Source organism: Erpetoichthys calabaricus, chromosome 5 (assembly GCF_900747795.2).
Source record: "Erpetoichthys calabaricus chromosome 5, fErpCal1.3, whole genome shotgun sequence".
NCBI classification, from domain to species: domain Eukaryota; kingdom Metazoa; phylum Chordata; class Cladistia; order Polypteriformes; family Polypteridae; genus Erpetoichthys; species Erpetoichthys calabaricus.
The window spans coordinates 87,006,958-87,024,290 of record NC_041398.2 but is presented as its reverse complement, the minus strand read 5'-3'; the positions used below and the strand labels follow the sequence as shown (position 1 = coordinate 87,024,290).

The 17,333-nt window shown below is 37.5% G+C and overlaps 2 protein-coding genes across 3 annotated transcripts in view; one reads left to right on the top strand and one right to left on the bottom strand.

Moving 5' to 3' along the window:
• Positions 1–12,121, bottom strand: part of sepsecs (Sep (O-phosphoserine) tRNA:Sec (selenocysteine) tRNA synthase) — a 55,096-nt gene extending 42,975 nt beyond the window's left edge. The window contains exons 1-2 of one of the 2 annotated variants that reach the window (XM_028801743.2): positions 11,965–12,121; positions 6,420–6,547 (exon numbers count right to left, since the gene is read on the bottom strand). In XM_028801743.2, the coding sequence (XP_028657576.2) occupies positions 6,420–6,533 (114 nt within the window). In that variant the 5' untranslated portion in view covers positions 6,534–6,547; positions 11,965–12,121. Of the gene's footprint in view, positions 1–6,419; positions 6,548–11,436; positions 11,581–11,964 lie in introns of those variants that run through there. The other variant, XM_051928634.1, reaches the window with a different exon arrangement.
• pi4k2b (phosphatidylinositol 4-kinase type 2 beta) overlaps positions 11,392–17,333 on the top strand; it is a 78,483-nt gene continuing 72,541 nt past the window's right edge. Inside the window, exon 1 of the mRNA XM_028801745.2 lies at positions 11,392–11,511. Coding sequence (XP_028657578.1) covers positions 11,457–11,511 — 55 coding nt within the window. The 5' untranslated portion in view covers positions 11,392–11,456. The remainder of the gene's footprint in view (positions 11,512–17,333) is intronic.

Sequence of the window (17,333 nt, the reverse complement as noted above, 5' to 3'; positions counted from 1 at the left end):
AGTCCTTTCTGCACTCACGCCACAAACAGAGTCGCTTGTTGTATGCAAATGCTCATTTAGACAAGCCAGATTCATTTTGGAACAAAGTACTTTGGACTGAAGAGACAAAATGTAGTTATTTGGTCATAACAAAAAGCGCTTTGCATGGTGGAAGAAGAACACTGCATTCCAAGAAAAACACCTGCTACCTACTGCCAAATTTGGTGGAGATTCCATCATGCTGTGGGGCTGTGTGGCTAGTTCTTGGACTGGGGCCTTGTTAAAGTCAAGGGTTGCATGAATTCAACCCAATATCAACAAATTCTTCAGGATAATGTTCAAGCATCAGTCACAAAGTTGAAGTTATGCAAGGGTTTGATATTCAAACAAGACAATGACTTAAAGCACAGTTCCAAATCTACAAAGGCATTAATGCAGAGGGAGAAGTACAATGTGAATGTGTGAATGGCCGTCACAGTCCCCTGACTTGAATATCATCGAAAATCTATGGGATGATTTGAAGCAGGCTGTCCATGCTCGGCAGCCATTAAATTTAACTGGAGAGATTTTGTATGGAAGAATGGTCAAAAATACCTCCATCCAGAATCTAGACACTCATCAAAGGCTATAGGAGGCATCTAGAGCAGGCATGTCAAACTGAGGGTCGCCCGAGGGCCATATGGGTCACATTTGTGTTGTCATGAGGGCCACACACAACAACTAATTGAAGTCATTTAATAAAAATTATTGTAGAATATTTTTATTACTTAAACTTAGAAACGTATGATGTGCATACAAATGGTTTAGTGGCTAGCCACATTCATGAATGTAAGGTAATGAAGTAGTTTAATAAAAGAAAAAAAAACTAAGTTTAAAATGGCAACACAGACTTGTATACAACAGCAACAAATACATTGTACAAAAATTACAACAGTTCAAAATGAACACATTTATTTACAACTGTTCAATCATTTTTAGTGTTTTGTCCTGAGGCTTGACACCTCTTTTTAATGACAATTATTGGTATAACTGGCTGAAATGTCTGTGCAGTTCCGACTTTGATCAGAGATGACAAGTGTTGATCAGTCAGCCTTGTTCTCTGAGAAGTTTTTGTTGATTTCATGAAGGAAAATAACTGTTCACACACATAGGTAGAACCGAACATTGCCATAATCTTTGTGGCAAACTTTTTGAGGTTTTTAAACTTTTCAGGAAGGTATGAAAAGAAACCAGGTATCCCCACTTCAAGATACTTTGCTCTGAGTGTAGAATCCGACTGCATTTCTAATAGTTCCATCTGCAGGCTTTCTTCTGCCTTGACAACATCAAAGGTGAATGGTGCTGAGAATAATGCAAAGTGGTATTCAAAAGATGAGAAATCACGAAATCTTTCCTGAAATTCCTTTGATAACAGTTCCAGGTGACTGTCATACTTAGCAAAGGTAAGTACAGACTCAGTATTAGCAAGTGTTTTTCAGCTCTTTGCACTTAGGAAAATGAACTAAATTTTCATTTGACAACTGTGACTTCCATAAGCTTAGTTTTGCAATGAAGCATTGATGTCATCATACAACTGAGTGCTGAGTTTGTTTTTACGTTGTAATTTCAAATTAAGATCATTTAGTTGTGCAGTAATGTCCACAGAAAAAGCCAGATCCTGGAGCCAACTTTCATCTTTTATTTCATCTGTGTTTTGACCTTTCATCTCCAAAAACATAATTATTTCTTGTCTCAACAAATAAAATCTTTTCAGCACTTTGTGACATGACAGCCAGCGGACTTCTGTGTAGAATGGAACATCTGTGAATTGATTATCCATATCTTCCAACAACTGGCTGAATTGACTGTGGTTGAGAGCACGACCTCTGATATAGTTCACTGTCTTTGTGACCAAACTAAGCACATGATCAAATTTTAAAATCTTTGAACACAAATTTTGCTGATGAATAATGCAGTGAAAATGTGCAAATGATGAATCTGGATGCGAGTTTTCTATTTTTGTTCGTAACTTGGCAGCAACACCATTATGTCTGCCAACCATATTCGCAGCACCGTCGGTAGATAAGCATGCAAGTTTACTCAAATCCAAACCATAGTCATGCAGAACCTGCTCGACTTTCTCAAAGATGTCCTGGCTTGTTGTAGTGTCATGCATGGGGATCAGTTCAATCAGTTCTTCATAAATATTAAATTCACTGTCACAGGCCCTGATGAAAACTGCAAGCTGTGCTATTCCAGTGATGCCAATGGTCTCATCAATAGCAATAGAAAAATGTTCAAATCTTGATGATGCGGCCTTCAACTGTTGTTTCAAATCACCTGACATTTCATCAACCGGTTCAGCAACAGTGTTCCTGGTTAATGAGATATCTTTGAATAAGCGTGCTTTCTCCGGACACACGATTTGAGCCGTTTTTACAAGGCATTGCTTTACAAAATCTCCTTCACTGTAAGATTTCCCACTCATGGCTATCATTCGGCTGAGTTCATAGCTTGCAGTAACGGAAGCAACATTCCCTTTCTCAATTTTCGTAAAAAAGGTCTGTTGCTGTCTCAAGTTAACCTTCAATTCCTTGAGTCTTGAAACACGCATTGGGCCTTCATATTTATTGTAAGATCGATGGCTCGTTTCATAATGTCTTTTCATGTTATACTCTTTGGGCGTGGCAATGCTGTTGTCACAAATTAAACAATGTATCTTTCCATTTATTGTTGTGCAAAAATACTGTAATTCCCATTTTTCTTGAAACACTCGCCCTTCTTCGTTCAGTTTCCTTTTTCTCTTAGCTGGAGGAGCACTAGCCATTTTAAAGGAAATATGGAATCTGAGAACTTTAGGAATGATGAATTCAGTTTACAATGAACCTCTCGCTGTTCTGTCTATAATCCGAAAGCAAACAATCGATTTTCTGTCACTGGGATACCCATCAAACATGTTTGTGGGGTGGTCTAGAAAAGCTGGCCGGCAAAGTGTCAATGTGAATGCCAAGCGTTGCTATGGAATTTGACTATATTACAGTGATCCCTCCTCGATCGCAGAGGTTGCGTTTCAGAAACCCCCACGAAAGGTGAAAATCCGCGAAGTAAAAACCATATGTTTATATGGTTATTTTTATATATTTCAAACTCTTATAAACTCTCCCCGACTCTTATAAACATTTCCCGCACAGTTATACAGCATAAACCCTTTGTATTCTCTTAGATATTAGGTAAGATTCATTGAAATTATGTATGTAAACACTCTGTTTATATCTAGTAAAACCTAAATGTTATTTTAAAGATATCGAGCGTCTCCAATATCACATATGTTACAGCCATTACGACAGACAAGCCACCAGCAATAAATACGTACAATGCAAGAAAAATTGTATACAGTAAAATGTGTGTACAGTGACACTAAATGCAGTACATGTACTAAGTACTGCACGTAGAAAATTAATTATGGTTACTCACCAACAATGACATGATGACTTGTCCGATAACGGTGAGTTTAATTTTACTGCACAACAAAGGAGAGCGTTACAGCTCTTCTAAAGGAGCCTCTTCAGGCGACTCTGCAGCACCACCGTTGTTCTTCTTCCAGCAGTCTTCAATCCAAATCCCTAAAGCAGATTCCAACCGGGCTACCGCCTTATTACATCCACTTGCAACTCGTTTCATGTCCTGGTTAAAGGACACTGCGGCCATAGATCTTATATTCTTTTTCTCTTTTTTAAATATAAAAGAACCGTAGACTCATTGATGCCGTAATGGCGTCCTACAGCGGCGTAGCTGTTCCCTTCCTTCAACATATCCAAAACTTTTACCTTTTCGGCAATCATTAACATCTTCCGTTGCTACTTGGGTACGGCCCCTGAAGCAGCAGCAGGAGCAGATCGTTTTGGAGCCATAATAAAGGGCTTGACTATGCACAAAGATAAACACAAAAGAGCACAAAAGTTAACTCTTTATTTACACAGCGAAACACATTGATGCTGAATGAGCGAGACAAGATTTCCTGCTTAACGCAGCGGAATCAAATTCGGCGCTCCGTCGCTGAGCCAATCAGCACCCAGGAACTTAACCGCGTGCTCTGATTGGGTAGCTTCTCTGCCATCCGCCAATAGCATCCCTTGTATGAAATCAACTGGGCAAACCAACTGAGGAAGCATGTACCAGAAATAAAAAGACCCATTGTCCGCAGAAATCAGCGAACCAGTGAAAAATCCGCGTTATATATTTAGATATGCATACATATAAAATCCACGATTGAGTGAAGCCGTGAAAGTCGAAGCACGATATTGTGAGGGATTACTGTATTCACTACAAGTAGCCCTAGCGCCTTTAACCTTGAACTAATCAATATTTTTTGCAGATAAGCGGTAGGATTAGTCACTGATCAATATGACTATAAATATCCATTGAACCATTCCGATTTTATTTCAAAAATAAATTCTCTCTACCACAGAATCTATGGCAACTTCAGTGAACCAACCGCCACTCTACAATCAAAACAAATGCATCCAAACAATGCATTTACCATGGCAGGTTGTTGACTTGGGTATGACTATTAATACCTCTTGTGGGCCGCAGGTGTGCCTGCAAAGGGCCACATGCGGCCCGCGGGCCGCGTGTTTGACATGCCTGATCTAGAGGCTGTTATATTTGCAAAAAGAGGCTCAACTAAGTATTGATGTAATATCTCTGTTGGGGTGCCCAAATTTATGCACCCGTCTAATTTTGTTATGATGCATATTTGCTGTTAATCCAATAAAATTAATGTCACTGCTGAAATACTACTGTTTCCATAAGGCATGTCATACAGTATATTGAAAGGAAGTTGCTACTTTGAAAGCTCAGCCAATGATAAACAAAAATCCAAAGAATTAAGAGGGGTTCCCAAACTTTTTCATATGACTGTAAATAAACATATACAGTTATCTTGGTGAGTGTAAACAATACTATACTGGCATTAAATCAAAACATCACTACCAAATGTAGTCATCACTAAATTTTGGTCTCATCACAGGGAGCAAACTACCATGGATTTATATTACACAGGTAAACATTTGCAGTCTGTCATATTAAGTTGACTATTGGAATGCAAGTTAAAAACTGAGTGGTAACAGGACAATATTTTCTTTTTATTAGATTTACTGAGAAACAAGACAAACTGATACAAAAATAAAATATACGAAAAGCTTATTTTTGCTAATAATTTGCTTTATGTCATTTATTAAATTTACTCAGGTCAAAGAAAATAAGCGTACCGATATATTATTGAGATACATTGTAAATTAAATCCATAAACATTTACCATCTAGCCATTTTTTAACCCACTCTATCCAAACTTAGTTAAATAGAAGCCATAGTCTATCCTGGCAGCAAGGTAGGAAATAGCCATTAGAACAATCTAGACAAGAACAGGCCATTCAGCCCAACAAAGCCTTACGTTCCGTTCCACTTAATTCTTCTAAAAAAAACATCAAATCTAGTTTTTAAAAGTCCCTAAAGTCCTACTGTCTACCACACTATTTGTCAGCATATTCCTTGTGTCTGTGGTTTTCTGTGTAAAGCTCTTTAAATCTTTCCTCATAATTCATCCCCTGTAGCCCTGGAATCGGCCTAGTCGATGTTCCCTGAACTTTTTCTAGCACTGATATGTCCTTTTTGTAGCCTGGAGACCAAAACTGAAACACAGTGCTCCAAGTGAGGCCTTACCAGGGCATTATAAAGCTTGAGCATAACCTCCTTGGACATGCACTCCACACATCAGGCATCACAAACTAACATTTGTCCACTATGACTCCTAAATCCTACTCTAATGGTGTACTTAGATTTTCAGACCTTGCATTGTGTATTCAAATAAAATACAGATCTAGGAAACACTCATATACAGGCAAATGACAGGTGTCAGGTTGAGAGCATGTACTGATAGTTTGTTGCCACATCCACCACACCATGAACCCAAGTGCAGCAGATGACAACTCATCAACACACTGGAACAGTATCAGGTATTTTATGGTGGCTGGAGTGCCAATCCTGTCACCAGCCCCCAAGTTTTTCCTGTAGTTGGAGGACCTGCTTGCAGGGCAGGATGTGGGTTAACATTACACCCAGGACAAAGCAATTGCAGGTTAATGGCCTTTGCTCAATAGCCCAATGGCAAATACATTTTGTAAAATTATAAAATGATTGCACAATGCACTGGATTTCAAAATTTACAAACTTATTGAAAATGAAAAGATATATATATATTGCTTTGTATTTCACAAAAACATGGTGATTAATTATTTGTTCTCATGCTCTCAGAATTATCACAACAATCACATTATTAGTAAATGAAATTTAAAAATGTGTTTTAGACAACAATAAATTAGAATGAATTTCCTGCGGTTTTGGAGTTTCAACTACTGTTACATAATGTATTAATTTATATTTACATTCATATATTAACTTACCTTTTCTAATAAAAGTCTTATCAGTTGTTCATGGGTACGTCTTGCTTGACATCCCTGGCGAATATATGATGGAGAGACAATCCTCTCACTAATTGAAGCATTTTCACTGTTCATTATTTCAGAAAACTCTGTCAATTAAAAACATAGACTGCATACTTAATTCAGTTAAGCAAGATCACAAATATGGAGCATATGGAACATTTACTAACAAAAATGTAGATTATCACACACATAAGCATGCAAGACAGTTTACAGGCATAAATGTGTTTCTCTGCCAGAACAGGATTTGGTGCTGTATTCTAACACTCTATCTTTGTCACTCTGCAGACCATCTGAAAACCTACCTCCTAGGATACATAACCTCCACTTCCAGTCTCCAATGACCCGCCTATCAAAGACATAATTTCTGCCTCCTGTCCCATTGAGCCCTCCTCTTCCTACCTACCACCTATATAACAGACATCTTAATTCCAATTTCTCAGTTCTGTCTTGGACTCGTATCTGGAAAGACATACAGTTGATTGTTTTGCCTCAACTTGCAAGAAACAACCAAGTATACAGGGTGGCTACCCCAAACCCTTTTCTGTGTTCCTCTGTTTATTTTTACAAGATAAAAACAAATCAGATTACCATATATTTTTCCATTTTGTTTGCTCCCATGCCTAAATAAGTGATATTGATTCCTATAATAACTGAGCTGATGGCAATTTAGCATTTATTGGTTTATTTATTTATTTTAACCTTTGCCGCCTCCTTGAAATGTGATAATGGAATGTTGAATGGACTTTCACATCCCTGGAATCTTTACATCCTTGGTTTATGATGGGCCTATTTGAATGGCAGCTCACAGGCCACATGTGGCCCAGAAGCAACCTCCAATTGGCCTAGCCTGTGGTCTCGCCAGGGCTCCAGACTGCAACTAAAATGGTCTCAAATGGAACCAAAAATAGGCTTTGGTGATTATCATTTCTACATAGTTCGCCAGTTGCAAATGAAATCATTGGAACTTTAATCTAATTATATTGTAACAGATGCAAAAGGCCATTTTTTTTAATTGTTAAGGAGATGTGCTGTTAACATATGTGTTGGTACGGTTTCCCTCTTGCATATCCCTGAACCGCTGGTTTATATCCCGTGCTGGGTGCGAAGCAGTCGCAGTGAAAATAACGTCAGATTTCGGGATGTGCACGGGAAAATATTTCTAAGTACACAGCACTGCTGATGGGACAGCCATGTACTCCAAATGGTGAATTTCAATGAGAGGCTGGTTACGCTTGTGCCAGAATAATGAATGAAGGGCTGAATATGACACAACCAGTCATCAAAACAAAAGGTAGGCATGCAAAACATTTGAAATTCATCTGTCCATCATATAGGTCTCCTGTTATGAATGTATCTGTGCTCAGTGGAATTCTGTTGTCCCTTCTGATTTGGCACAGCACACTATGGTGTTATTGTCACCGATCTCCTTCTGTTCACACATCTTTGCATACCGTTTCTATTTTGATTTAACCGTATGCTCCATGCAAAATGCCAGTCTGTCTGTCAGTAAACATGTGTGAGCAGTCAACTGCCTGCTGCAATGTGGTGAAGTCTGCGTTTTAAACTTGAAGGTGTATTACAATCGTTTTACTGGGGTGCTTTGTGACTGATGGCGGACAGTAAACTTTGTTAAACTGGTATCAAAAATGCCACTTTGTTAGTTGTTACTTCAGTTATTTTGGCGTGTGCACTATATGTTCTGTTACCAATAAATTCTTCAATGGAAAATAAGATTCAGTAAAAAAAAAATAATAATAGTAATAATTATAATTAATGATTCATTACTTGACACACAAGAACTCTGTATAAAGACATTTTAAAGACAAATCATTAAAATAAATGGTACCTTGCTCTTAAACATTTACTCAGGTAGTTGTAGGTGAAACAGTTTCATCAGGAAAGACTTTCTTGTGGAACTCACTCTGTCATATGAGTGATTACCGCGTGAATGAAATAGTCTAAGTTCTATGGAAAAAAAATCCCTTGCCTATCATGATCAACCATTTAAACTGGAGGATTTCATATTTCAAAAGGGAAACAAATGTTATTACTAATACTGTGCAGTTTTTTGATTTTATGTACTTTGATAGGTGCCTGGATCAGATGTGAGCAAAATGTTTTTTTTGTTTTTTTTTTATTTCAAAAGTGGGAAAAAAAGGATTGCTACTACCTCAGATTCTGTTCACTTATAGCTTTTTTGCTGTTTCTTTTTTTATACATTTTTTATGTGCCTGTGTCAGATGTGACCAAATGTTAAAGGGAAACAATGAATAAACATTACTTGTTTTTAAATACATTCATTTGTGTTGATTTAAAATTTGTTATTATTACCTGCTGCTTAGCAGCTGCTAAAAATGTCTGGCCTAGCTAAATTTCTTGGTTTGAAAATCTGCCCCAACTGAAATTGTAATTGAGTAGCCCTGGTTTACAATTAACAAACTGATTTAAGGTATATACAAATAGCCATCTAGATACATAATCAGTCAGTCAGTCATTGTCCAACCCCGCTATATCCTAACACAGGATCACGGGGGTCAGATACATAATCATTTAACAAAAATATTTTAAGATTTTGCAAAGAGCAAGGGTACTGACACTAACTAAGTGAAGCCTGGTCTGAAGCATCAGTGAATGCCTGGTGACCAGCTAAGCCACGAGACTATCTGGGCTCACACCAAAAAAAATATATTTGCAAAAAGCATGTGGGCTCAGAAACAGTAAAGACAACAGGGAAGGTCAAGTGTGATAATATTCAACTAATGTAATCACACTTAAATAGATCTTTTATAAAACAAGAACATATTATTGTGAAACAGTAGATGGTCATGCTTTCAAACAATGAAAGAATTAAATATGCACGGTTTTTTGAAAGGAATCAGATTATAGGGTGAAAAAAAATTGGATATAAACAAAGCTAATGCCCTGAACCAATTTTTTTAAAGAATTTCCCTTCCACTGCCAGCATTTCACACCATTTCTACTTAATCAAACAACTCCTGCCAGTTCAACTGAAATGACCAGTGATGAGTCCACCTCTGACCATCAGTATGTCCATAACTAATAACCAAGTGAGGAGACAACTTAGGAATCTACACACAGTAAAAGCCATGGCTCAAACTGAGTTAGTCCTCAAATTGTTAAAGCCTGTGTTGACCAACTTTGTGATATTCTATGTCACCAGTTTAATTTGTCCCTAAGGCCCCAGAAAGTACAGCTGCTGTGGAAAACACCTTGCATTGTACCTGCTGCAATTGAAGGCAGGTGCCTCTTTACCTAATGGCTATACACCAGGGCCACTTGCATCTCACTAGATGGAGATCTTTAGAAGTCTGGTCCTGGACTATATGAGTTCTCTTATGGAAGACCACCTGGACCCACTGTACACTTTAGACTATAAATATAATACCACGTCATGTCACTTCCAGAAATTCTCAGATGATTCTGCACTTATGGGGTGTATTGATAAGGGACATAAAACAAGAGTGTAAGAGTCAGAAAGAATTGTCTGCAATTTAACATCAGCAAAACCAAAGAACTAATTATTCACATTTGCCTCACTAAAGAGTCTCTATCTCCAGTCACTATTGAGGGCGTGGATGTAGAAGTGGTATACTCCTACGAGTACTTGGAGGTCCACATCAGTGACAGATTAGACTGGTCTTGGAAGACAAGAGGATCTACATAAAAGGGAAGAGTAGGCTCTGGGAGACTGCATTCCTTTAATGTGGGTAATGACACCCTTCACATCTTCTACAACTCTGTGATGGCCAGTGCGATTTTCTACACTGTGGTGTGGTAGACTGGTAACATTACTTCATGAGAGAACCACTTAATCAATAAACCAATAAAAAGGACGGATTCGGTAATGTGATTTTCTCTGGACCCCCTGGATGTAGTATAGAGAATGAAAACAAAACTGTGCCATTATGAACAATGATGCACATCCTCTCCCTGACACACTAACACTGGTTACTTTCAGCCAAAGAATCATTCAGCAGAAGTGTGTCAAGAAGTGCTTCTTGGGCTTCATTATACCAAAGGCAATATGCCTGCCTGCATAATGCCTGTTACTGTAACAGCCAAGTCAGAAGTTTTTTTTTTCTTTCTTTTTAGATATTCTGGTGAGTGTGCAAATGTGTGTGTGTGTGTATTATATATTATATATATATACTGTATATATATATATATATATATATATATATATATATATATATATATACACACACATATATACATACACATATATGCATACATATATATACACATACATACACATACATGCATACATATATATACACATACATATATATATATATACATATACACACACACATATACATATACATGCAGTATATGTATATACTTACATATGGAAGCGATGATTATGTGATATGGTTTGCATATTTGTAGCTGGAAATTCATAAATAACTTGGAACACAAACCTGTCTCCCTTTTGCCAGGTTTAACTACCACTGTGCTGCCTATTATTACATCTAATCATGACTCTACAGCTTTACAGTTTTCCAAAAAAAAAATGTTATTTTGGTGAAACAGTTGAGTTTGACTGATGTATTTAGCTGTTGTTAAAAATATAATGTAACTAGGTATCTGGGTCTCCGTTTTCAGGTCATAACCTTGTCAGTGCACCACTGAAAAAGTCGAATGTTTATTTAAATTTGAAAAACAATCAAAGGATATATTGCCGCTAACCTTATCATTAATACAATTATGGCGCAAATTAGTAATATATGTCAATATAAAAATCGTGAATTTTCCAAATAGTGTTGTTCCATCAACCATTTTGTGCACCTGTTTATTCCAATAAAGGTTTGTTGGCCAACGTCAGCCTCTCCCGTTAGCATCGGGGTCAAGGTGCAACAACACTGCCGAGCTCACTGATGCACACAACTATATTCAGAAATCCTGAAGTCGTCATTAGACCTGCTTCGTACAACCTGTAAGAAAAACCACGTACCATAACAGTGTCACGCACACATGATCAGAACGAGACTTGAACCGATGTCCCTGGAGGTGTACTGGGTGAAAAATGGCAAGTACTATTTAAAAATTCGTCATAAAACTTTTCGACTAGCTAGTAAAGGTAAAACGGCATCTCTGTACATCGACTGTTCCTGCCTGTACCTACGGTAATACAATGTGTTCCAAAGATAGCCGGGACCCTCTGCGTCATAACTGAGCGACAGCAATTTAGCTGAAGTCGAGGAGGCGTAGTGTCGCCACTCGACATTGTTGCGATGTTTTATCAGCGAGAAATTCGGGTTTCACGTGCAATGAGCAAGCTTTTTTGTACCTGAAGTGAAATGACTTATAATACTTGCAGAATGCAGTCGTAATCACATGTCGCACTGTTTTCAAAGCATACGAATGCAGCCCCAATCACGTTACACTGTTTTGAAAGCATACCTTTACTATGAGCAAACGTTTGTCTTTTACGTTTTTCGTGACGCTACGTTAAAGCATGCATGGTATAGAATTTACTCACCGGTTGATTACACTAAGCTCATGGATGTATTGTCTTGATCGATTGAAGTTACAAGCTTTCTCTTTTCAAATAAACAAATCAACTCCAATGCGAACTGATTTTAATAGACGAGTCCTCTGTCGGAGAAGCTGTGAACTGGTCATGTGACTCTGCTGTGCCTTTTTTTTCACCCGCAGATGCGAGGGTGTATATGTTGACAGTGTGTTGCGTTAAATTACCCGTGGTTAAACAAAACAAAAAAAAAAAAAAAAGAAAGGGACAATTAACTCCCTGTAAAGGAGCAACATTGTTTCAGACACATATACACATACAGATAACTTTGTGTCAATCCTCTGTTTGTATTTATGGTTTACAAAACTGGTTAATACTGTCCTTCGTAGTGATCACTATCACTTCTCATTCATGTATCATACTACAAGAAATTATACTTTTATGTGTTATTGTTAGCAGATAGGCCTGTAAAACTATATTAAGTCTGTAGAGTACTATATTGTAAAACATTATCAAGTAATAACGCTTCTGAATGCTGTAGACAAGAAAACAGGATTTCAACCAGGACGTGACTGTTTAGACAAGAAGCATAGTTTAGCATAAGTAGACTGAGCACAGCAATGCTCAGTATGTTTGATGAGAAATTAATAGAAAAATGAGAATATACGCTTCAGAATATCTCAGTCTTGATAGAGATCTTGAAGAAGAAATCAATATTCAGTTGTGAATTCTAGGGAGTTTGACTTCTAGGTTTTGTTGGCTGATATAGTGTTTTTTGATGATGATTATGAACAGAACATAAAGACAGAGTAGACAGGCCTCCTGAGGTACACTACCAGTGAAAAGCCTGGGCACATCCAGACAATTTTCATGTTTTTAATAAAAGATTGATACCTTTTTGATCGAGGTACCACTAAATTGATTTACAATATTGCCAAGACATTACCAGTGTTTCTATTAGCTATTACTGCTTATTCACATATGACAACAGAGTTTCATTTTCAGCAGCCATTCATTTAATGTCCTAATGGTCAACTTCCTTAGCTTATCCTTAAATAGTCATGTATACATGCTAATTGATTGTTAGAGAAACTTTGTAGGTGCATTAGCACTGCTGAACCCTGTTGTTGTGTTCACTTGGGTTTCAAGGTGCAGGCATTCTTAAAGTTCAGTTCTGGGTTCAAAATGACAGCTTTGTAAAGAAACATGCCAGTCTATTGTTTTTTTTCCAGAATGAATGTTATTGCATGCAGCAGATTGCCAAGAAACTGAAAATTTCATACAAAAGTGTCTTATTACTGTCTTGAGAGAAAAGGGCAAACTGGATCTAACCAGGGTAAAAAAGAAGGGTATGGCCCAGATGCACAAGTGCACAGGAGGATAAGGACACATCTTACAGATCCTCGGTTGGGTTCTTCTTTAAATACACAGCAAATCCAGCATCGTCGTAACAGAGAAAAGATGATTCTGGTTTGCTGACCATAATATGCTTATCCAGGCATCTTCTGTCCAAAGTCTGTGTTCTTATGTCCACTTTAATCTTTTATTTTTACTTGCCAGTTTCAGATGTGCCTTTTTCTGGCTCTTAGGCCAGCTTCCCTGAGTTATTTATTTACTATTGAAATTCATTTTAAGCAGTATTAGCCATTAGAAACACTAGTAATTAATGTCTTGGCAATATTTTTAAATCAATATAATATTATCTTGATAAAAATAGCTATGAATTTCTATCAAAAACATGACAATTTCTGAGTGTGCCCAGACTTTTGACTGGTAGTGTATGTGGTCATTGTGTTTAGAAACATTTAAAGCAATTCTTTTAGGAAGACAATTGACAATAAAATTATAGGAATTAAATAAAGAGGAAATTAAGGTTTTGGAAACAGCTTGTCGGAGTAAACTGGAAGAAGATTTAGTCTATGGCGCTTAAATATCACCTGAGATGTGATTTAAGTTCAGGATGGTAATATTTTACATTGGGAACATCAACGATAAAATAGTTCCTTTTAAAATGTAATTAAGGAGAACAGAACATAATAAATATAGAGTCTGCATGCTTAAATGTGTGCTATCCTTTTTCTTTTTATCCATATTAACTCCTTCTGTGGATCACATTTTATTATAACTACTACTAATATGACTGCTAACTACTAACATGATATGAGAACAAGTAACCTGCTTCAGTCAAAGAAAACAAAATCACCATACATACATTATGGATCCCATTTAATCTAGTTCAGGATTTTGTTCATTTTTTAGGTTTATGCTTGAGACTTCAATGTTTCTATGAAAGTACTTTTGTGGCTGTCCGCCTGTATTTCAGTCTGTATTTTTTAGTGGTACAGTACTACTGTTAACTGCACTCTGGATCAACTTGATGAGGTTGCTTCACTCTAATTGCACATAATCTATTTGTTTGTGTTTTTAATTTTTTTATAAGTGCTGCAGATTCCCTCTCACACCCCAAAAATACTTGGGTTAGGTTTCTTTGCAACTGCCAGCTGGCCTGTATGTGTGTATGTGTTTGTGTGAGTATATTCTGAAACACACTGGTGCCCCATGCTTCGTGGATAAACTCAGCTCCCTCACAGCCCTAATTTTGAAAAAAGCTAATTCAGAAAATTGAATCTAGTGAATTGTGCTAGTAACTCATTTAATTTTTCAAGTGTTTTATTTTTACAAGTAACATTATTTTGTAGGTACGCTGTGCATCACATCCTGGTACAGCAACTGCTCAGTTCAGGACTGCAAAGCTCTGCAGCGTGTGGTGAACACAGCACAGCAGATCGCGGGCACACAGCTCCCTGCGATCCATGACATCCACACTACATGCTGTCTCAGGAAAGTGAACCGTATCAGGCAGGATCCCAGCCACTCTGCACTGTCACTTTTCACCCTTCTCTCATCGGGGAAGCGACTAAAGTCCATTCGGACGTGCACCTCCAGGTTCAGGAACAGTTTCTACCCAACTGCAATCAGACTCATGAACAATCAGTAACCTTGTGTCACCTCCACTACTACCTGCACATATACTTCTGCCACTGTCTCTATTTATTCCTAGGATTCTGGTTTTATTTATTTATTTACTTATTATATTCATTTATTTATTGTGTGTGTGTGTGTTTTTTTTTGTCTATGTTCGCTGTCTGAAGGGGCACATGCAAGCAAGTATTTCATTGTATATGGTACTAAAAAAATCAATGTAGAGTTAGCAGTGCTGTGACCATAATGATAAAGTGTTTGCAGATGACAAGAACTGAGGTTCTTATTCTGTATAAATCCAGTCGAATATCCTACTTTCCACTATTATAGTTGGGAACAGCCATTACTAAAGCTATTGAGCACTAATTAGAAACATTAAGCACAGGTAAAGAACACTTATTTACTCATGTTACATTCCCAGCTCCACAAAATCATGGCACTTTTTCATACAACACAGCTTCCTTTCTCTTAAAACACAGTACAAATTGGTTGAGAATATAGAACCACCTTCTGTATCTATCTATCTCTCTCTCTCTCTCTCTCTGTCTCTCTCTCTTACTGCCACTGCAGGCAGGTTATTCCATTGTAAATCCCTTCTCCAGCAGCAGTCGTCCTATGTTTCCTAAGTCGGGGTCATGGGTAAAGTGGCATCAGTAAACACAATGTCAGTAGATCTTCATTGAAGATGTTCCTGCTAGTGTGGTTTCGACATTTGGAGCAGGAACATAGTGAGCCACTTAAGTCATTGTATAGTTCTGGAAATGTTTCTGAAAAGTTCGGTGTAAATAAAATGGGAACTAGGCTTTAAAAGAAGTATTCTCTCTCTCTGTACTTTTAATTCCATGCCCAGACCATACTGTATGTTCAAGAGCATAGCTGAAACATTGCTTGATGGAAATGGACACAAGGCAGTAACTCTTCCTAAACAAAATGCAAGTCTATCTTATAGTGTGTACAAAAACATCTTACTAAATGTAAACATTTGAAGGCATGTATTTGTGTTTTGGAGGAAATTATATTCTCCAGAGAAAACTGGGAAACATGGAAAATTTGTAAAGGATAAATATCTGAATCTGTGAGAGTTTACTGAATATTTCGTTACGCTAATAAATTCACTGTTTTGAGTGAAACAGAAAATGGGATAAGGTTTCTCACTAGAGCCCAGCATAGCATACCTGTCCACAGTCTACAAAGTGACAAGAAAATATTCAATATTCCACTGTCAGACCAGTCACTTCATTCTGGTGTCTATTCCATCTGTCTGTCTACCAGTAAACCCTTCCTCCACTTTCAGTTAGGAGTCTGATAAATGGGGAGGCAGACCTGGGTGGGCAGCATGTAGGAGAGAGAGCAGACTATTACCTTCAACCAATGCTACATCAGAGTTCCTAGCCATTTAAACACAGTAATGTATGTGAAATATCTGTCTGGAGCCAGAAATTGATATTGAAAATAAAATAGTATATTTTTGCTGTTGACAAAGTATTCTCCTTGTTGCTACTTGTTGATGCTGTTTATATTTTTCAGTAATTTTTGAGGCATTAGTGTAAAGTTTCATATTCATTTAAACAAAACAGAAAGAACATAATTGCTTTTAACTCTTTACTAATATTATAAATTAAAATTGGCTGCATTATCTTAATTGAATTGGTTACATACAGTGGTGTGAAAAACTATTTGCCCCCTTCCTGATTTCTTATTCTTTTGCATGTTTGTCACACAAAATGTTTCTGATCATCAAACACATTTAACCATTAGTCAAATATAACACAAGTAAACACAAAATGCAGTTTGTAAATGGTGGTTTTTATTATTTAGGGAGAAAAAAAAATCCAAACCTACATGGCCCTGTGTGAAAAAGTAATTGCCCCCTGAACCTAATAACTGGTTGGGCCACCCTTAGCAGCAATAACTGCAATCAAGCGTTTGCGATAACTTGCAATGAGTCTTTTACAGCACTCTGGAGGAATTTTGGCCCACTCAACTTTGCAAAATTGTTGTAATTCAGCTTTATTTGAGGGTTTTCTAGGATGAACCGCCTTTTTAAGGTCATGCCATAGCATCTCAATTGGATTCAGGTCAGGACTTTGACTAGGCCACTCCAAAGTCTTCATTTTGTTTTTTCTTCAGCCATTCAGAGGTGGATTTGCTGGTGTGTTGTGGGTCATTGTCCTGTTGCAGCACCCAAGATCGCTTCAGCTTGAGTTGACGAACAGATGGCCGGACATTCTCCTTCAGGATTTTTTGGTAGACAGTAGAATTCATGGTTCCATCTATCACAGCAAGCCTTCCAGGTCCTGAAGCAGCAAAACAACCCCAGACCATCACACTACCACCACCATATTTTACTGTTGGTATGATGTTCTTTTTCTGAAATGCTGTGTTCCTTTTACGCC